The sequence below is a fragment of the Puma concolor genome, chromosome E3, assembly GCF_028749965.1.
Source record: "Puma concolor isolate L17-30 chromosome E3, mPumCon1.1.hap2, whole genome shotgun sequence".
Classification (NCBI taxonomy): domain Eukaryota; kingdom Metazoa; phylum Chordata; class Mammalia; order Carnivora; family Felidae; genus Puma; species Puma concolor.
This window is the reverse complement of record NC_141682.1, coordinates 20,467,535-20,488,606: the sequence shown is the minus strand read 5'-3', so window position 1 is coordinate 20,488,606 and position 21,072 is coordinate 20,467,535. Positions and strand designations below refer to the sequence as shown.

General features: G+C 51.4%; 1 protein-coding gene across 1 annotated transcript in view; it reads left to right on the top strand.

Moving 5' to 3' along the window:
* KATNIP (katanin interacting protein) overlaps positions 1-21,072 on the top strand; it is a 195,188-nt gene that overhangs the window by 92,251 nt on the left and 81,865 nt on the right. The window contains exons 9-10 of the mRNA XM_086692622.1: positions 6,811-7,078; positions 13,532-13,663. Of these exons, the coding sequence (XP_086548748.1) occupies positions 6,811-7,078; positions 13,532-13,663 (400 nt within the window). The remainder of the gene's footprint in view (positions 1-6,810; positions 7,079-13,531; positions 13,664-21,072) is intronic.

Here is a 21,072-nt window from a genome sequence, read left to right as displayed (position 1 = left end):
TGTGTGGGCCAGACTTCGAGCGTTCCAGATCCCAATTTTATAACTCTGCCAACCAAGTGAGAGACACTGTTGGGGGGGTGGTGGGGTAGGGGGACCGGCGGCAGGTCAGTGACCTCCACCCCAGAGTCTGTTGCTTCTCCTCGAAAACCGTCAGCGTATCTGTTGCGGCTTCATGATCTAAATGTCCGATCTTCTCGTAGGCAAAGTCAGTAGGGTCTGAGACACAAAGGTGAGCATGCTGTCATCTCAATTTGAAATTTTCTGGAAAAGCAAGACCTCTGGAAAAGCAATCACGGAGCACTGATTCATAGCTATTATCTCATTGCAACCCTTTAGCAACCTTGTCAGTTCGCCAGGCCACATTTTCCCACATTAGCAGGGTGGGGGTGGGGGGTGCTTTTGGCCCAGAGTCTTGCCGGGGACACAGGGTGGCTGGAGTCAGGCCCAGAACCCCCGGCCCAGAACCTAGACCCAGCCGTTCCCTTTTCTGAGTGTCGTAAGAGGTTTAATGCTTCATCCATGAGCACTTAGCACGCACTTCAGCACATTTAGTGGCCTCAAGGCAGCTTTGTGTCAAAAGCTCTTACAGGCGGCTGTCATCAGTTCCATGCAAACCAGGGGACAGCCACTGAGCACCTCGCTTTCATCCCGCTCGAGGGACCACTTGCTTCCGACGCGTTGGTACCAGGCAGGGAATAAACACGGACACGTGGTGAAGAGCCCAGACTTTGGAGTCAAGACGGTCATTCATCCAAACGGGCCCTGCCATTGCTGGCTGCGTGACCTCGCCCTGGTACTTAGATAGGTGCCCTGAGCCTGTAAGATAAGGGCACCCACCGGGATGGTGAGGGGCAGCAATGAGACAAGGTGCGTAGAGAGGTTAGCTTGGTGGCCCGTATGTAACAAAAGCTTCGCAATTGGTAGCCGCTACGGCTGTTGATGTTACAGTTATTGTCACTATTACGGCAAACATTTCATGTGTTGTGGCGCCCGGGTTCCCCCTCTTCCTAGCCCAGCAGAAGGAGGCAGATCAGGCACGTGAGGCACTAATCCACTGACCGTCAAACCCCTGCCACGTTTTACCTGGTGGTCCGCTGTCTCTTCCTTCCTCCGCCTTGCCCCTGGCTCTCCAGAGAGGAGGAGACCGATTTGTTCTCCACCCGTGGTGTTTACCGCCTGGCCTCTGTACAGAGGGCTTTCTGTCGCAAGGGTGTGAACTTAACATTTTCAACAGCGAATGCTGAGGGGTGCCTGGGTGGCTCAGTCGGTCAAGAGTCCGACCCTGTTTCGGCTCAGGGTTTGTGAGTTCAAGCCCCAGGTCGGGCTCTGTGCTGGCAACATGGGGCCTGCTTGGGATTCTCTCTCTGTCCCTCTCTCTCTCTCTCTGCCCCTCCCACTCCGCCCCTCCCCTGCTCTCTCCTCTCTGGCTCTCTCTCTCCCAAAAATAAATAAATAAAAACTTACAAAAACTTTTCAACACTGAACGCCGAAATCACAAAATCGTAAAGCAAAGCTCTACAGTTAGTGTTCACAGAGAAATTTCTGGATGACAGCTTCAAAGCAACCAGTAGATCCCCCTGCGTGGTATGCGTTTGAAGTATGGGCAGGTTGGCTTTCAAAGCGACCAGTTCAAGGTCTTCATCTTTCCAGATGGAAAGGTTTTGAACGGCTTTCCCGGGGGAGTATTGCTACTTACTCTGTCTCCCCTTTGCCCTGGAACAGATGGTTTTGAATCACGTGGGCATTATAAGAGCATAGGTTCCTAAAGTTTGCTCATCCAGTGTGAGCAAGTGTGTTATTTTCCTTTGTGAAGAAGATACCAGCTGTGCAGAATCTAGGCTTCTTTTTCATATGTATTTTCTAAATACAATTATGGCATTGAAAGTTGCACTAATTTAACAAAAGCAAAAACCAAATTGAAATGGGAGGAATTATTGAATTCAAATTTCTTTTTTTTTTTTAATGTTTATTTATTCTTGAGAGAGACAGAGTGAGTATGCTATGCATGAGCAGGGGAGGGGCAAAGAGAGAGAGAGACAGAGAGACAGAGGATCCAAAGCAGGGTCTGTGCCAACAGCAGGGAGCCCGATGTGGGGACTGAACTCACAAACCATGAGATCATGACCTGAGTTGAAGTCGAACACTTAACCAACTGAGCCACGCAGGCACCCCAAAATTCAAATTTCTTGATCACAAGAGGTTTTTAAAAATATCTCATCAGGGGGCACCTGGGTGGCTCAGTTGGTTAAGCATCTGACTCTTGATGTCGGCTCACGTCACGATCTCATGGTTCGTGAGTTCAAGCCCTGCATCAGGTTTTGCGCTGACGGTGTGGAGCTTGCTTGGGATTCTCTCTCTTCCTGTCTTCCTGCCTCTCCCTCTCTTTCTCTCAAAATAAATAAACATTTTTTAAAAATTTAAAAATATTTCATCGGTTTAAAAAATTACGAAAAAAGATATTTACAGGTTAGAGTTGCCATTTTTAAAAACTCCATGTTTCCATTTAAGATGGATTTGAAGGGGCACCCGGGTGGCTTAGTTGGTTAAGCGCCAGACTTCAGCTCAGGTCATGATCTCACGGTTCGTGGGTTTGAGCCCCGTGTCGGGCTCTGTGCTGACAGCTCAGAGCCTGGAGCCGGCTTCAGATTCTGTGTCTCCCTCTCTCTCTGTCCCCCTACCCCCCCCCCCCGCCACCCCGCTCATGCTCTGTCTCTCTCCGTCTCTCAAAAATAAATAAACATTAAAAAAAATTAAAAAAAAAAAAAAGATGGATTTGAAATGACTGGCTGGAAAATGAGGTCGGGGGTCCGCCCACACTGCCTGCTGTCTTCTGGCTTTTGTCAGCTAAGCTAAGGCCTTAGGTTTAGAGCGTTGCATTCTGGTCCATGACCCAAGTGTGCGTAATTGTCCAGTATTTATTTGGTCTCTAAATGGCTTCCGTGTTTACCGTCAGATGTTTTACCACAGATTCTCCAACTCCGTGTTCTTTATTTTGATTTCACCGTGCATTGTTTGGATTTTGTTCTGGGAGGTTTGTTGTTGTTGTTTTTTTTTTCCTGAGAGAGGCTCAGGAGTGCTATATTCCCTGAGTTTCTTCCTGTTAGAATTGGTGGCCTGCTTTTCTTTCTTTCTTTCTTTCTTTCTTTCTTTCTTTCTTTCTTTCTTTCTTTCTTTCCTTCCTTCCTTCCTTCCTTCCTTCCTTCCTTCCTTCCTTCCTTCCTTCCTTCCTTCCTTTTTTCTTTATTTATGAGAGACAGAGAGAGAGAGAGAGAGAGCACCCGAGTAAGGGAGAGGGGCAGAGGGAGAGAGACAGAATCCTAAGCAGGCTTCCTGCTCAGTGCCGAGCCCGACACGGGCTCAGTCCCATGACCCTGGGATCATGATCAAAATCAAGAATCAGACGCTCAACTGACTGAGCCACCCAGGCGCCCCGATGGCCTGTTGTTTTGAAATCTGGTCCATTTGACCGGATGCACTAAGTCAGGTAGTCGCTGGTCTGTCATCTTCCGGAGTTAGGCGCTGCTGCTTTGTGAGTCACTCTTTGGAGGGGACAGGATTTGGTCCCGGATGGAGAGCAGCTCCTTTTCAGACAACTGGCTGTCCAGGGTCCTCTACCCCACTCTCTCTACCACTCCTGTGGGGAATTTACCTATTTGCCAGAGTGACGGATGGGATTTAAACATAAATATAAATATATCATTTTCTCCTAATTACAAAGTTGGAAACGTGCTTATAATAAAAAAAAAAATTGATGGGGCGCCTGGGTGGCTCAGTCGGTTAAGCGTCCGACTTCAGCTCAGGTCACGATCTCGCGGTCCGTGAGTTCGAGCCCCGCGTCGGGCTCTGGGCTGATGGCTCAGAGCCTGGAGCCTGTTTCCGATTCTGTGTCTCCCTCTCTCTCTGCCCCTCCCCCGTTCATGCTCTGTCTCTCTCTGTCTCAAAAATAAATAAACGTCAAAAAAAAAATTTTTTTTTTTTTTAAATTGAAAATAAGTAGGGGCTCCTGGGTGGCTTAGTCGGTTGAGCATCCAACTCTTGATTTCGGTTCAGGTCGTGATCTCACGGTCATGGGTTTGAGCCCCTGTGTTGCGCTCTGCGCTAAGTGTGGAACCTGCTTGGGATTCTCTCTCTCCCTCTCTCTCTGCCCCTCCCCTGTTCAGACTCTCTCTCTCAAAAATAAATAAATAAACATTAAAAAAAAGTAAAACAAAATGGAGAAGAAAGTTCCCATAATGCCACCCCCAGAGAGAACACTGTTAGTAATTTGGTGACTATTTTTCCAGACTTTTTTATGATTTTTTTTTAATTTTTGAGAGAGAGAGACAGAGCGTGGACAGAGGAAGGGGCAGAGAGAGAGAGAGGGAGACACAGAATCCAAAACAGGCTCCAGGCTCCGAGCTGTCGGCCCAGAGCCTGACGCGGGGCTCGAACTCACAAACCGCGAGATCGTGAGCTGAGCCGAGGTCGGGCGCTCAACCGACGGAGCCACCCGGGCGCCCCTGTTTTCCCAGACTGTTTGTAGGCATATTTGCACACATGCACAGAAACGATTTTTTTTCAACTGGACGTATCCTACGTGTGCATCTTTTGACATGCTTGGTTTTGCTTAAACGTATGTCTTCCTATCTTTCTGAGTAAGGGCGCGAGAGCTACCTCGTTTTCTGTGGTGGCTGCTCAAGGCTCCGTTGGTGCCACTCGACGCCACTACGTCTTCTCGTTGCACACTGAGATCCTTCTCTATTGTCAAGGATCCCTCAAGGTCATTCTCTATTATCAAGGATCCCTCCATGACCTTCGTATATTAGGACCGAGGGATAATTCTCAGAGAGATTTGGTCAAAGGGTGTACATACCCTGTTCATTTCTAGCCCATCGTTTGTCATCTCTGCCTCCAAAACGCGTCTCCAAATGCACCTGCTGTCCCCACCTCCGCAGCCACCTCCGCCTTCCCCCACTGCTGCTGTACCTGTGTGCCCTGTTTCCATCCTGGCCCCACCTCTCAAATTCCACTCGGTACCCAAGAGCCATAGTGATCTGGTTTTTTTTTTTTTTTTAATTTTATTTATTTTTATTTGAGAGAGAGAGAACACGAGCAGGGGAGGCGCAGAGAGAGAGAGAGGGAGAAAGCGAATCCCAAGCAGGCTCCACACTGTCAGCACAGAGCCTCATGCTTCCTGACCGTAGAATTTGGAGAGTGGGAAGCCTTCTTGTATTGCGTCCTTCCTCTCTTCCGTTTGGTACCGGCTGCCAGTGTTTGCACTGGTATGCCATTCTCAAAAACCATATGGTCTCTGTACGTCTCTAGGGTTCCCTCCATTAGACAAGAGGTTGCTTCACAGATCTTTCCTGGAGAATTTCCCTCTATTCCTGGCTTCTGCTGAGATGTCTCCAAGGATCCATGAGTCCCATGTCTCGAGAGAACCCTCAGCATGATTGAATACCCCAAACTTTGGATCCTTTTCCAGTAACTAGCAAAAGGTTGTCCAGCCATGCTCAGGCTTCTCTCCCGAGCGTGTTTTTCTGACCGTGAATCTCCTCATTTTAGCATCCTTTGCAACCTAGAAAGGCTGAGAGTTGCCCACATCATCAAATCTCAGGTCCACGCACCGCTTCTCACGTAGCCGTAGACACAGTTCGGCTAAGATCCTGCCGCTACGTCATGGGACTCCCCCTCCCCTAGTTTCCATAACATGCTCCTTATTTCCTGAGTCCCCACAAGCAGCACGTTTGGTGTCCATCATATTTCTGCTGTCGGGTCTTTTTACAGTGGTTTATCTAAGATGGTCAAAGTATTCTAGTGCCTCTCCACTCTTCACGAGCTATCACTGACTCACAGGGTCCTGGGGTTATTAGGACGTGGACATCTTTGAGGAGTCGTCACTCGGCACATCACAGCCGCTAGTAAGTTTTACTGGCCAATCACACATATACGGCAAGCATACTGATTGCTTCTCGTTTTCTCAGAGCTATGTTCGATAACACGAGCTATGCCGGTAGTATAGCTGGGCTGACCAGACCCACTGGTTTGCCCAGAGAGTCGAGTTTAAAATTTTTGGGGCGCCTGGGTGGCGCAGTCGGTTAAGCGTCCGACTTCAGCCAGGTCACGATCTCGCGCTCCGTGAGTTCGAGCCCCGCGTCGGGCTCTGGGCTGATGGCTCAGAGCCTGGAGCCTGCTTCCGATTCTGTGTCTCCCTCTCTCTCTGCCCCTCCCCCGTTCATGCTCTGTCTCTCTCTGTCCCAAAAATAAATAAACGTTGAAAAAAAAAAATAAAAAAATAAATAAATAAATAAACATCCTTCAGTACATAGGATAGCCCCCCCACAACTCTCTGCCAGACACTTTACTGTCTGGAATTTCAGGATCATTTGGAGGCCTTTGGGATTTCATATTCAAAGTGTGGTCCCTGGACCAGCAGCATTAACATCACCTCGTTAGAAGCGCATCTTCTCGGGCCTCATCCAGGACCCACCGAATCGGAGACGCTGATGTGGGGGGAGGTGGGACCCCACAGTCTGTTTACAGGAGCCCCAAACCAAAACACTTGTGACGGACACCCGCGCACACACACGTACAATCTTAGTGACATCCCAGGCGTGTGACCACAATTCATACTGTAATTACCGCCCTGCTGGAGAGTGACTCGTTTGTCCCTTTCATATCTTCCGAGCGATGACAACACGTGTGTCAAGATGATTTTGGTAAATGTTCGTTTGCTGGGAATAGTCCCTCGGTTCTAATGATCCATTTTCAGATGAGTTCTTCTCAAAGTAACATATTTCATTTTTTGCCTCTCTTCTTGACTTTTGGCAGGAGCTAAGAAAAAGCCTGGAACTTAGTGTAAATCTACAAAGGAAACAAAAAGATTGTTCCAGCGATGAATATGACTCTATCGAAGAAGATGTGCTCTCGGAGCCAGAGCCCGAAGAGCAGGTGCTGGGGGGCCACCGCAGAGATGACCCCGCCCCTTCCAGTGGGGACGCGGTGCAGAAGGACGTTCCCAAGGACCAGGAGATGGAAGGACGCCCTCCCCGGGGCCCAGACCCCCTCGTGGTGCTGGAATTTAACCCAGCTTCCAAAAGTGAGCTCTGCCTTATGTGGCATTTCTTTGCCTTTCGTGGCTCTGAGCCTAAGAGCAGGACTTGTATTTCCAGCAGGGCGTCAGGAGTTCGGTCTTGGGCAGACCGTCTCGCAGGCCAGGGAGGTATGTCCATCTGGTCTGTCTGCTGATCGCGAGACACAAAGGCTCCGAGAGGCCTACAGATGACCCCGAAATCCCAAACGGCAGGTGTCTGGCAGCTCGTTTGGGGGGACTAGCCTGTGCATTGTAGGAAGTATAACAGGGTCCGCATGCCAACTGGCTAATGCATACTGGCTTCAGCAAAAGGGACTAGATTGGCTTGGTGAACGGAGGAGACCAGGGCTGTCATGGGACTCTTGGCCCCTCCTCCCCGCCCCCCCCCCTTCTCTCTCCTCCACTTCCTCCCTCTCGTCTCTGCCTTCATTTGTCCTGGGACCCTTCTGAGGTGGGCTCTCCATATAACTGACACAGAATTGAGACACTGGCTTTATGCCTCCCTCAGAAAATGGATTTTTCTTCCCAAAAGCTCCAGTGCAGGTCCCAGGCCTGGCTCTTGAACCCACATCGGGTCACATCTCTGAACTAGTCACTGTGGCTCTGATGGACCAGGTCCAGCCAATAAGGCCTTGGGTGCGGTCACTGCCAGCCAAACCACATGGACAGGTAGTTTCCAAAGGGGAAGTCAAGGTAAATCTGAGGAAGGAAGGAAGCGTGCAGCACAGACAGAAACAGCAGCTGTCCACGAGGGGAGGTTTTCCAGAAAGGACCCTGGGAAGTTGAGTAGAGGAAACAATTGATGAGGGGGCAGGGAGGGGCCTACCCGCCACAGTCCCCGTGCCCGGGCCCGAGCTGACTTGGTCTGTGCCCGTCTTCCCTCAATTCTGAGCACATCCTTCTCCAAGCCGGCTGTGCCACATGCTCTGAACCAAATATCAAGGCCAACCAGCTGGGAAGCGTGAGTGACCCTCAGGGAAGAGGAACAAGGGAATGTTTGAAATCAGACAGAGTGTATCAGTCTGCTCGTGCCGCATAACAAAGTACCACAGATGCGCCAGGAGCTTAAACAGCAATAGACACTTATTTTCTTACAAGTGCTGGAGGCTGGAAGTCCAAGGTCAGGCTGCCAGCAGGTTGTTTTCTCCTTCAGCCTCTGTCTTTGGCTTGGACATGGGCATCTTCTCCCTTGTGGCCTCACCTGGTCTGCCCACTGTGTGTGCCTGTGTGTCCTCATCTCTTCTTCTTACAAGAACACCAGGCAGATTGGATTAGTGCCCACCCTAAGCGACTCATTTTTCTTTAATAACCCCTTTAGAGACACTGTCTCCAAATACAGTCACAGTCTGAGGTCCTGGGGATTAGGACTTGAACATATGAGTTGTTGCTTTTTCTTTTAATTAATTAATTAATTAATTAGTTTTTGAGAGAGAGAGAGAGAGGGAGGGAGAGAGAGACCAGGGGAGAGGCAGAGAGAGAGAGGGAGAGAGAGACCAGGGGAGAGGCAGAGAGAGAGAGGGAGAGCGAGAATCCCAACCAGGCTCCGCGCTCTCAGCGCAGAGCCCAAAGCAGGGCTCAGACTCATGAACCGTGAGATCGTGCCCTGAGCCGAATCCAGGAGTCAGACGCTTAACCCACTCGAAGCACCCAGGCGCCCCTTGAACATATGAGTTTTGGGGAGACATGGTAACAGGCAGCCCTGGAAAAACCCACACCTGGTGGTTGTTGCTTCCAGAGAGCGAACATTTGTCCCTCAGGTGTGCTCTCATTGTGTGCTCTCACCTCCAAACCTTTGCTTGGGCCGCTCCCTCTGTCTAGATTACCACATCTTCCTTCCACCCCGAAGCCTGAAACCTGGCTCCCTGCTTTCCCCTCAAGACTCAGCTCCGGGGCTGCTTCTTCCAGGAAGCCTCCTTTGCCCTCCTGGCCCAGCCAGGTAGCTCAGTGCCTTCTCTGCTCCCATATATGTCATCATGGTGCTGGCCTTGCCCCGGACTCCCAGGGGTCTCTCTCCCCCTCTGGCCTGTGAGCTCTGCCAGGGCACAGACCAGCGCTTCCCCTCCGTTGCCTCCCCAGCGGACAGCACTCATCTGGCACGTTCAAGCCACCCAGGAAATTGGTGTCAAACGCATGAAAGCTTTATGCCCACCCGCTGGAGTACCCCGCGGTGGGGGAAATGTTAACATACTCGTGAGACGCGCTGGGGCCGCGACCAGTGGCTTGCGTTTTCTCCAAGGAGTGAGGAGGGAGGGGGAGGGCTGTAAGGAGACTGAGCGAGCCCCCCTGTCCTGGAAACAGAGGGCATGATAGTCACTTGTGGGGTGAAGGACCAGGCCACAGACAGCTGGACCCCCGGCACCGTTTTGCGAGTGATGCTGGAGCGTGAAACAAAAAGAGAGAGAACTTCACTCTCTTGACATTTGGCGTTTTCGAACAATTAGATTGTTTGGCAGGCCCCTCGCTGGCCGCAGCGATGTCTACCGTGGGCGGGGGCTGCTTCATCTGGAGCCACAGAGGGCTGATGCCTGCCTCCTAGGGATGTTCTCCCTAGTGATTCTCCCTAGTGATTCCCCAGCAGGAGAACCCACTCACAGAGAGGAGCAGACGGAGGTTGAGGGGCCTGTCGCAGGGTCCCCCAGACCCCAGCGTGGGATTGGAGTTCTGAACTAATCCCGAGCATTTACTCAAAACTAGTCAATAGTGTCCGGAAAAGATGTGCTTGGTTCTGGGCTGTTCGTTCCTTTTTTTTCACTGGACGCATATCACGCCCCAGGCAATGTGCTGGAACAAAAGAGGCCCCGGTCCCTTCTCCCGTGGCCCTTAATCCTAGCAAGGAGAACACACACACACACACACACACACACACACACACACACACCCCACAGTGATAACAACTGCCAGCATTTGCAGAATTCTTACTAACGTGTGCCAAGCACTGTTCCAAGGACGCGAAGTCCTTACCACAACACCAAGGCCAGTCCTGGCATTGTACCTGCTTTACCGATGGGGAAACGGAAGCACGAGCGGTCAGATCACTTGCCCGAGGTCACGCAGCTAGGGAGGGGCAGAGTGGGGTTGAGTCTGTAGGCGTCAGAGCCCAGAGCCTGAGCTCTTAATCACTAGGCTAAATAAATAAACCAGATCAAGTTATAAAGCAGTAGTTGGGCTTTGAGGAGTCAAAGCCCTCTTTTCCCTCCTAATTGAAACAAATGAGAGATGGGTTTGGGAGTCTGCTAGAAGGAGAGCAAATGATCCACCTTTCCAACTGAGAAGAGCCTCATTGCTGGCCACTCAGTGCTGCCCGCTAAAGTAGACAGACCCTGATCCCAGATGTTGGCAGAGCTGGACAACTAATGGCACCAGTGTGATGGCGGGGGCGGGGGAGTGGGGCGCATGTGCCCTGAAGGTGAGCCCACTGGAGGAACGAAGAGAGTGGCTGGGTTGAGCTCTGATGGCTTCCTGCCCTCCCTGTCCCGTTCCACGTGTCCTCTTGTCCGTGAGGGCCAGCGCGGGAGTGGCACAGAGAAAAACAGAAGTTGTTTTTCCCCAAACTGGAAAGGTGAGGCCAAATCATGGGCCAGCTTAAGAATTCAGGTAGGAGGAGAGCACGGTGCCCTCAAGAGCCTGGAATGTTGTCAAGATTATAAGACAGGACTCTGGTTGGGGGCTGGGGGTCAGAGAAGGACCTTGCGGGCTGGAAGGGTCAGAGGAGCCTTCTCAGAGGAGACCGTGGTGAAGCTGGGACGGGAATGAGGAGGGAGCAGCCGTGGGAACAGCATTCCAGGGGCAGGGGGTAGCAGGTGCAAAGGGTTCGAAGAGGGAACGAACTTGGCACACCCGAGGACAGACAAAGGGCCAGTGCGGCTGGAGCCAAGCGAGCATGTGGGGAGCGAGGTTCATGAGGAGGCTGGTGGGGGTCCCAGGCCACCTTCCATGAAGACTCAAGGGGGTTCTGGATCCTTTGGAGCCCTAGAAAATATCCTCATGTAGACTTTCGATAGATAAGGCAGGCCTGGGGGCCACAGTTTCTGGAAGGTCATCTTATCCAGAGGAGGTGGTGGTAGACAGGGATTAACGTGGTTCAGGGCAGGGCTCCAAGCCAGGCAGGCCTGGTGAAAACCTGCTTCCATCGCTCCCTGGCTCTGTGACCTTGGGCCAACAACCTGAACCTCAGAGCCCTATTCTGTAATAGTATGTATTAGTCCTCTGTCACTGCTGTAACAAATCATGACGAACTCCGTGGCCCGACACAACACAGATTTATTGTCTTATAGTTCTATAGGCCAGAAGTTTGACATCAGCTCACTGGGCTAAAACCACGGTATCCGCAAGGCTGTGAGCTTTCTGGAGGCTCTCGGGGACAACCTCTCTTGCCTTTTCCAGCTTCCAGAGGCTTCTGCATTCCTTGGCTCAGGGTCCCTCCCTCCACCTCCAGAGCCAGCAAGGTCAAGTCTCTCCTAACCTTTCTTCCAGATCCTGTCTCCCTCTCGCCCTCCTTGTGTGCCACCCTCTTCTCTGTGCCTGTGCGAGTGCTTGGGTTTGGTTTATTGTGGTCAGGTACACACGGCACAGATTTACCATACTCACCATTAAGAGCACCATTTGGTGTTATTAAGGACAGTCACCATGACCACGATCTAGCTCCACAAGTTTTTCATCGTTCCAAACTGAAACTCTGTCCCTCTTCTACTTTTAAGGACCCACTGGGTTGGACCCACAGGTTGCCCTGTGACCTTGTGTCAAGGCATCTTTGGGCGCCTCCCATCCACCCCCTGCGATGTCTGGGGAGGGACCTGTCCCCGCAGCTGAGCACTCAGGGGCCTGACCTCAATCAGTGCTGGCTGTCGCTGTTAGCAGCAGCTGCATATTTTTGGCATGTGGGGAGAGAGTCTTGTGGTCATTTGCCCCGTCCCTTCTTTGTCTTGTGCCCTGTCCTGAATGTCATCCGTTGGGTCCTGCATTTCAGGCCAGCCAGGGAACAGCGAGTTCAGAAGTGTATAGAGAAACACATGTCCTTCATCAAGTCCGCAGCGAAGGGTGGAGAGGTTGGTGCAGGACACCCCGCACCTTCTGAGCTCCCAACAATCCCATGGGGCCCTGGATTCTGGGACTCCCTCTCCTCTGGGCCCCCCGAGGCCCCCGGGATCGCTCTGCTGGGACTCTGATTACATGGCACTTCAGCCGACAGTTCCCGGGTTTCCTGTCTTCCCAGGTCAGGAAGTCCCGAATCCTGGGACCTTGACTGATCTCCCTGCCGGCAGGGTCTGTTCTCCTCAGCCGCCAGCCTTGCTGGCCTGCAAAGCTGGCCTTCTGCCCGCTGGTCCCAAGCACGTCCTCTCGAGCTCTGAAACCTGCGCTGGACAGAGGCTCTTAGCGCCACTTCCCCTGAGCTGGAGCCATTTGCAGACCTTCTGAAGTCACAGGGGGGTTTTTTGGTTTTTGGTTTTTGGTTTTTTGTGTGTTTTTGTTTGTTTGTTTTTTGCCATTGCCACAAACCTCCTGTACTGTTTTAGCTGTTGTTTAAATCAGCACCTTTCTTTTCTTTCTCCATCTCCCTCTGTTTCTTCGCCCTGCCCTTCCTTTCTCTTTCTTTCCTCTCTTTAATGATTTTCAGATTGTTCTAAGCAATGATATTAATGAAATCAAGCGGTCGATAGGCTGGCTACATGTTTTTTTCCATGCAGGTTCAGTTAAATAATCGCTTAAAAAACATTTGCCTGGGGCGCCTGGGTGGCGCAGTCGGTTAAGCGTCCGACTTCAGCCAGGTCACGATCTCGCGCTCCGTGAGTTCGAGCCCCGCGTCAGGCTCTGGGCTGATGGCTCAGAGCCTGGAGCCTGTTTCCGATTCTGTGTCTCCCTCTCTCTCTGCCCCTCCCCCGTTCATGCTCTGTCTCTCTCTGTCCCAAAAATAAATAAACGTTGAAAAAAAAAATTTAAAAAAAAAACAAAAAAAAACACATTTGCCTGCACGGCCTCTGGCATCGTTTCCTGTTCTGCCCGCGGTACAGGCACCCTACTTTGGGAAACGTTGACTTCAAAGCACGGCCTGTGTGCCTTTCACTGTTTGCACATTCTGTTCCCTGTGTCTGGAATGCCCCATCTCCGTGCCTCTGGTAACCTGTCAGGGCTCTCCTCTCTGTCAGCTGCATGCCTGCCGGCCACATGCTCCCAGCTGCGTGGCCCCTCTGTGACCCTGGTGCTGGAACCTTCTTCTGTCCCAGAAATGTTAAAATCTGAAAACCTACACCTAGAACGTGTCCTAGAAAGTTTCATTTATTTGCCAGGATGCGCCGCATAATTCACATCTCCATTCCAAACTAGCGTGGCGCCTGGCACAGGGTAGGGGTTCAGCAAGTATTTGTCGAGTGAATAAGCGAACGAACCAACAGATACCCAAGCAGCATGCCCCCGCTCTGCTAGCGCTCCACGTTTGACATATAAACCGCTGTTTTCCTGCAGGTAGTAAGAAGGAGAGGAATTTGTCTGCTAAGCGGAAGGACAACGCTGAGGTTTTCATTCCCAGCAGACCTGAGTTGAACCTGAACCCCCAGCCCTCTGCTGTGTTCCCAGACCAGGAGAAGGCATGTTCAAGTAAGAGTTCTGGCAGCCTCTGAGCAGGACTGGGGCTGGGCCTGGGGCACTCTCACTGGGATGCCGTGATAGAGCAGTCTTGGCTGTGTTACCCTCTTTGTCAAGGCCTGAGCTCACCTTTCCTAATTGTGTTGTTAGTCAAGGTCTCCAGAGAAACAGAACCGAGAGAGAGAGAGAGAGAGAGAGAGAGAGAGAGAGAGAGAGAGAGAGTGTGTGTGTGTGTGTGTGTGTGTGTGTGTGCCAAAGTCCAATATGCAGGCTGGCTTAGCAGAACCAGGAAGAGCCAGTCTTCCAGTACACAGGCCATCGCACCGGAAGGGTCGAAGTTGCCGATGAAGTCCAGAGGCCGCCTTCTGGAGAATTCTCTCTTACTTGGGAGAGGGTAAGTCCTTTTTGTTCAGTCCAGGCCCCTCAACTGATTGGATGGGGCCCACCCACATCATGGAGGGTAATCTGCTTCATTCTCCAACTGAAACGTTAACCTCATCCCAAAACGCCTTTCGGAAACCAGAGTAGTGTCTAACGAAATATCTGGGCTCCCTGTGGCCCAGTTAAATAGACACATTAAGTCGACCATCACAGTCACTTGCTCACTCTATAACCAAGATGCGGTTCTAGTAGAAAACCTATTTCAGTTTTGGTTTTGCTTTTAAATTGTTGTTATTTTCTACTTTATATGGATCATGATACGCGCCAATGGTACTAAATTCCAATAGTACAAAAGAGGTTATGGTGAAGTCAGCCTGTTGCTCTTCTAATGGAGACGAGAGGTCACGTTCATTGAACACTTCCTGTGAGCCGGCCACCGCTGTCAGCTTTGTTATGTCATTCGTAATAAATTATGATCCTTATACATAGCCTCTGAGGGAGGCCCACAGATTGTCCCCATTTCACAGAGGAGGGGCTGAGGCCCAGAGCAGGCGATCAGTCACACGGCTGGGAAGTGGCCAGTGTAGGCCCCAAGCCCCGGTGGAGGGGCTCTGAGGAAGCCACTTGCTTCTGGTTTCTGGCATTCTGTGAATGCCAGAGAATTCAAGGCATCCTGGTGTCCCCAGGATTTGGAACCCTGGGGTGTCCCGGGCAAAATCCAGCTCCAGCCCGCCAGCCTTGCTTAAACAAGCAGTCTGTCTGAGCCAGGGGCCCTGATCTCTGTCGCTGTGGCATTCCGTCCACATTGGGGATGCCACACAAGTTCCCTGGGCAAGTGGAACACCTCCCGGCTGGGGGATTCTGGGCAGGCAGGGCTGGACATCCACGTTCTACCTCCGCTCCCCACCCTGGAGCAAGGGAGCCAGGTTCTTACATACCCCTCCCCGGTGCCGGGGGAGCCCTGCACCGGAGCTGTGGGCAGAGGTTTGGCTGAGGGGCCGTGGGCAGGGCTGCACCCAGGCATTATCTGATTAATTCTTACCACAGCCCGAAACCCACATGAATACAGAGCAAGGCATTTTAGGTAGCAACGTGATTTTGAAAAAGCGTCTTTGAGGGAAAGAGTCCGCATCAACCCGTGTAGTTAAAAAGTCCGACGGTGGTGGGATTTTTAGGCACAGCTGGATCCGGGTGATTAAAAGCAGCAGCCTGCCTCTGCCCATCTTCCACTTCAACGTTCTTTGTGCCCGTTGTGCCTGGGCAGGCTCTTAAGGGTGGTGAGATGGCCACCAGCTGCCCGTAGCCCAGCAACACTGGCAGAAAGCAAGCCTGACCACCCACTAGCTCTGTGACCTCGGGCAGGTTACTTAACCTCTCTGGGCCTCATTCTTCGATCTGCAAACAGGGAGAAGAAGAACCCCCCCCAAGACCCCCCCAAGATCCTGGTTGCTATCAGGATCAAAGAGCTGGAGAGATAGGCCACTTAGAGGGTCACCTGGCCGAGAACAAGTGCTCGGCAGGGCCATCAGGCACTGTTCCACCGAGGCCAGCAAAGCCTTGGAGCTGCTGTCGCTCCCGGCTTGAGTCGGGGTGGTTCTGTGAAGCAGACACTGGTGCTGTCCCCGGAGGCAGAGGCAGTGGGTGCCAGGCAGCAAATTCCAGGAAATCCCTCTGGATAGTGCTACCCCCTTCTCCCATTTCACAGGTGGGAAAACCAAGGTTGAGAACGTGGAAGTTACTTGCCTGGAGTAACAGGACAGCAAAGCCACGATTCACACCCAGGCTCCAGGGCTCGTGCTCTGGATGGCTGTGCCGGGCTGCTCCTCCCCCTTCCCCCCTCCCCCCACCCCGGCTGGCGGCCTTGCAGGCACCTGGGGGTGGGCCCTGACAAGCCTGGTGGTGACTCAGGTAGTGTTACAGCACAGGAGCCCTGGGTTGGGGGGTCAGGACAGTAGGCGGAGCTCGCAGCAAGCATCCTGGGAATGTGCCCTGGGCCATGGGCCAGGCCAGCAGGGGAGGCTGGGCCGTGGGGCCCAGGCCTGGGGCTGCAGGTCAGGGGCATGCTCCAGTCCAGTCCAGCCCAGCCCCAGATGGGGTTCTGGGTAAGGCGGCAGGTCATCTGTTGTCTTTTTGACCTCACCAGAAACCTGTGTGCTGAGCACCTGCTATGTGCCGGCCCCTGATCCAGGCCTGGTGATCCAGTGAGCAACACACTTTTCCTGCTCTCTTGGTGTTGATATTTCGGCGGGCAGGGCTAGATAACAAACACGAAGATGGGTGGTAACAGCTACCACCAAGACAGCAACTGCACCAAGGCTGGCAGCGTGGTCAGAGGAGGCCTCTCCAAGGAGGGGGGACACGAGCTGAGACCTGGATGAGGTCAAGGACTAGCCCTTTGCAGAAGGGAAAGCCTGTGCAAAGGCCCTGAGGTAGGAAAGAGCTGCTCAGTTGGCTCAAGAATAAGAAAGAAGGCTGGAGGCCAGAGCGTGGCGGGTGAGGGGTCACAGAGGTGAGCAGGGGCCGGGGGAGGGACTTGGCACTGACCTGCTTTATATTGGAACAAGGTCCCTGTGGCTGCCACATGGAGTGTGGCTTGTCGGGAGCCAGGGTGGATGTGGGACTAGAGGATGGGGAAGGTGGTGGCTCGTCTCTGAGTCTTACCAGTGGCCGGATTCCTGACAGCAACCGAGGAGTCTGTTGTAAGCATATAAGACTAGTTGTGCCATTTATCCTGAACAACCAAGGGCAAGGAGCTGGGCGGTGGGGAGCCTGCTGTGAGAGGACGGCAGAGCCGAGACTCGGCAGTGATGGGGGACTCCCTGGCTTGTCACTTGGCTGGTGCAGGTCCTGAGATCTAGCAAGGGAGCAAGGGAGACCCAAGTAAGCCAGGCCGCTGGATCTGGACAGGTAGTATTCAGTGCTAAGCCCACTGCAGGAAGGCTGGGTCTGATCTGCGTCCTGCCTCAGCGGGAGTGACCCCGAACCACAACCAGACAGAGGCTGCGGGTGGTGGAGTTGTCTGCGTCCTACCCACACGAAGAGCCAGAATCCAGTGGGCAGAGTTAGGACCAAACTGGCTCCTGGGACTTCTTGGCAAAAGCCAGAGCCTAGAAAGATGCTTGCACTGGGGGGACCCGAGGAAGGTAGACGTGGAAAGGGAATCACTGCAGAAGTGATATGTTGACAAGGGCATGCCAAGGTCACAGCCGCCGATAGGGTTGGAGAGGCCATATTTGTAAATAGGTCTTTCGAGATGTAGTCGACAGGGGTGAAGAGTCAGATGTAACATGTAAGATGTCAGACAAACGTGGTGAGTTTTGGATCTATCTGCTTTGGTTGGATGAAGGACCAAGAAGCTGGGAAGGAGGGGGGGGGGGGCCAGGGGACGAGATAAGGGCCCCGTCAGCTCTTGGAGGGCCAACAGCACGTGGAGGGTGCAGATGGTAAATCCCGCGTGATGCTGTTTCTCCGACACCCAAACTGGCTCCGTTAACCGCAGCTTCAGGAGACAAAAGTCTGGTCCGTCCTGCTGAGCTCACTGGGACTCCCCTCCCTCATGCGTGCGCTGCGATCACTAGATGTCCCGCGTCTGGGTAATAAAGCGAAAAGCCGGCATTTACCAAGCACTGAACCGAAAGCGGCATGTTTTACAACACGCATGTCATCTTGCGTGTAATCATCTAAACCACCCCGGGCGGCGGATGCTGTTAGCAACACCATTTCACAGAGGAGACCAAGGCACAGAGAGGTTGAGGAGTCTGTCCAAAGTCACACAGCCAGCGAGCGGCGAAACCAGTGCTTGAAAACCTGGCTTCAGAGTCTGTTTTCTTAGCCACGCCACCGCATGGCCCCTCGCGTGCCCGCTAAAATGTGACTCGCTTACGACGTACCCACGTCGGGCCGGTCCGAACCGAAAACAAGCCTGAAATCACAGAACTGAGTCACAGGAGATACTTTTTTTTTCTAATTCTCATTGATGTCAGCATATAACTGTTAATATTCTCCAAGCTGAACAAAATTTTAGTGCATCAACTAAAACAATTTTGAATAGCGTCTTAGTTTCCTACGGTTGCTGCTATAACAAAATACCACAGTCTGATCGAGTCGAAGAGCAGAAATGTATCGCCTCACAGCTCTGGAAGCCAGAAGTCCAAGACTAAGGTGTCAGCAGGGCCGTGTTCCTTCTGAAGGCTCTAGGGCAGAATCTGTGCCGGGCCTCCTTCTAGTTCCCTGTAGTGCCTTGACTCGGGGCAATGGAACTCCAACCTTCACGTGGTGCTCTCCTGCGTGGGCATCTGTCTACGTGTCCAGATTTCCCCTTTTTATAAGGATATCAGTCATATTGGATGAAGGTCCACCCTTGCGACCTCATATTAACCCAATTATCTGCAAATAACCCCATTTCCAAGGAAGGTCACGTTGACAGGGCCTGGGGGTTAGGACCCCAGCATCCTTTATGGGGACTCAGTTCAACCCATAACACAGACCTTCATGGACAACATTTTGAGAAGCAGAGCTTAATTAATTAATCAATCTATCATCGGCCATTCTCCAGAAAGTTCTGGCATATTTTAACAAACTACATATAACCTGTGGCGTTAGACAAACACATACCTGAGGAAGTGAGGGTGAAGAGAAAACAAGAGTAGAGAAAACACGATGAAGCCAGGGGGTGAACAAATGGGTACGTGAGGGCGGTACAGTTGTGGCTGTGAGCTTCCGTGGCAAAGAATCGTGGATGCATATAAAAAATGTGTGTCACTGGGCCATCTGATCAAAGTCAGATCACCCGCTGTCTCTGGCATTTGGTTCTTAGAGCGATTTGTCCCATCGACTCCCCGAAAGAAGACCCTGTCTGAGGTAATGGAATCTTCATTTTGAACACATTTGGAGCTCAGCCCGTCAAATACATTTGGCCCCTACATAAGCCACATTTGAAGAAAGGAAAGTTGAAAACCGTGGCGTTGTCCCCACCCTCGTGCTGGGATTACGGTGGAGCCACTTTTCACACGGGGATTATATTCTGAAGGTCAGAAGTGCAGGTGGCCAAAGAAACCCTTGGAAATCTGTCAGACTGATGCTGAAGGGCAGCATGTATGTGTATATATGTAGACAACCCCAGAGCATCGTCTCTCCTCCAGGATGGGAACAATCCCAGCTCCTTGGCTGAGCCCCAGATGAACCAGTTGGCTCTGTCTAGGGTCTGGGTTGCAGTGAAACTGTGTTTTTATTTTTTATTGATTTATTTATTTAAAAAAAAAATTTTATGCTTGTTTATTTTTGAGAGAGAGAGAGATGGAGCGTGAATGGGGGAGGGGCAGAGAGAGAGGGAGACACAGAATCCGAAGCAGGCTCCAGACTCTGAGCGGTCAGCACAGAGCCCGATGCAGGGCTCGAACCCACAAACTGTGAGATCGTGACCTGAGCCCAGGTCGGATGCTTAATCAACTGAATCACCCAGGCACCCTGAAAATGTGTGTTTTTAGACTCTGGCATTGTGCTCAGGGTGCTGGGTGTTCACATCCCCAGAGGCACAAGGAACCTGAGACTTCCTGACGAGACAGTGACATCAAACCATCTCACCCCTTCCAGGCACAATCTGGACTGCTTATATGCTTTGTATTTGTGGGGCGGGCTTTTGAGGGTCACGCACAAATCAGCCTCTTTATATCTCCATGGTGAATGGAACCTTTGATCACCGCATTGTCGCTTTTTCAATCTAGTGATGCTCTTTGCCCTAAAGCCCACCAACTTTCTTTCGGTCACTGTTTACATGGTGTATCTTCTTTCCTCCTTTGCTTTGAAACTCTCTCCTTCCTTACGTTGAAGTTTGTCTCTCATAAGCAGCATGTAATTGGGTTTTATTTTTATCCTCTAACAATCTACGTGTTTTAATGGGCACATTTAGTCCATTTACATTTAATGTAATTGCTGATATACTTGAGTTTAAATCTACTATCGTATTGTTTGCTTTTTATTGGCTCTGCCTGTTTTATGTTCCTCTCTCTCTCCTTTCTTGCCCTCTTTTGAGCTGATTACTTTCTGTTATTCCTCCTTTCTCTATTAGCTCGTTAGTTATACATTCTTTTATTATCCTTCCCGTCATCACCTGAGATTGCAACACGCATTCTTGACTTACCCGAGTCTACTTTAAATTAGCAAGTTTACCACTTCTCACTCAGTGAAAGGACCTTACAACTCTGTAACTCCATTTATTCCCCTCCCAACTTAAATGCTATCATTGTCATGCTGTTTAATTCTCTCTAGATTTTAAACCTCACTAGGTGACGGCATCGTCATTATTATCACTATTACTCTTAATTTTACACAGTAGTGATCTGGACTGCCCATGTTGTTAACCTTTCTGTGCCCTTCCATCCTGGCTTTTGCCAGGTCACCCTGACTCTCGGGCTGTGACCCCAAGTCTGTCACCAGCTCCGCTCAGCCTCCCAGCTAGCAGCGGCTCACTCAAGAGTCAACAGCTCCTTGTGGGTTCACCTCTCTGGGTTTCCTTCTCCTGCCTTCTTTTGGCCCTGTTCATTCTCCTGTAGTCCCTCACAGCCCTGTTCATTCTCCATGCCTGCCAACAAATGTCTTTTTTTTCAATCAGGTTTGTATAAGACTTGGGCCAGCTTTTCTAGCTGTGCTCTAAGGAAGAGTTGGGTCCGGGTGAACGTTACCAGAAGTACAACCTGTTGCCTGTACTCTTTGTAGAGTTATTTCCCCCCTTGCCCCTTTTCTTTTGGCCAAGGTCATAAGATTGAATTTGTGTCAATTAAATGCGCGTATGATGCATGAGAGCTTATTCCCCTCTGTCACTGTAACTGTGCTGGTTCTAATGAAGGGACCTCATGTCCCGTTACTCCCATCTCTACCCAGGAGACTTCCAGAGACCTGTTGCCCTATTGAGGGTGAAAGAACATTAGTCTTTAATGCACAAAGTTTACTGTCAAAGTTGTCAGAATGCTCCAGGGAAGTGATATATCTGAACCACTTTTCTCAGACAAGCTGCCAACCGTAGAAATAAAGTAACACCCTCA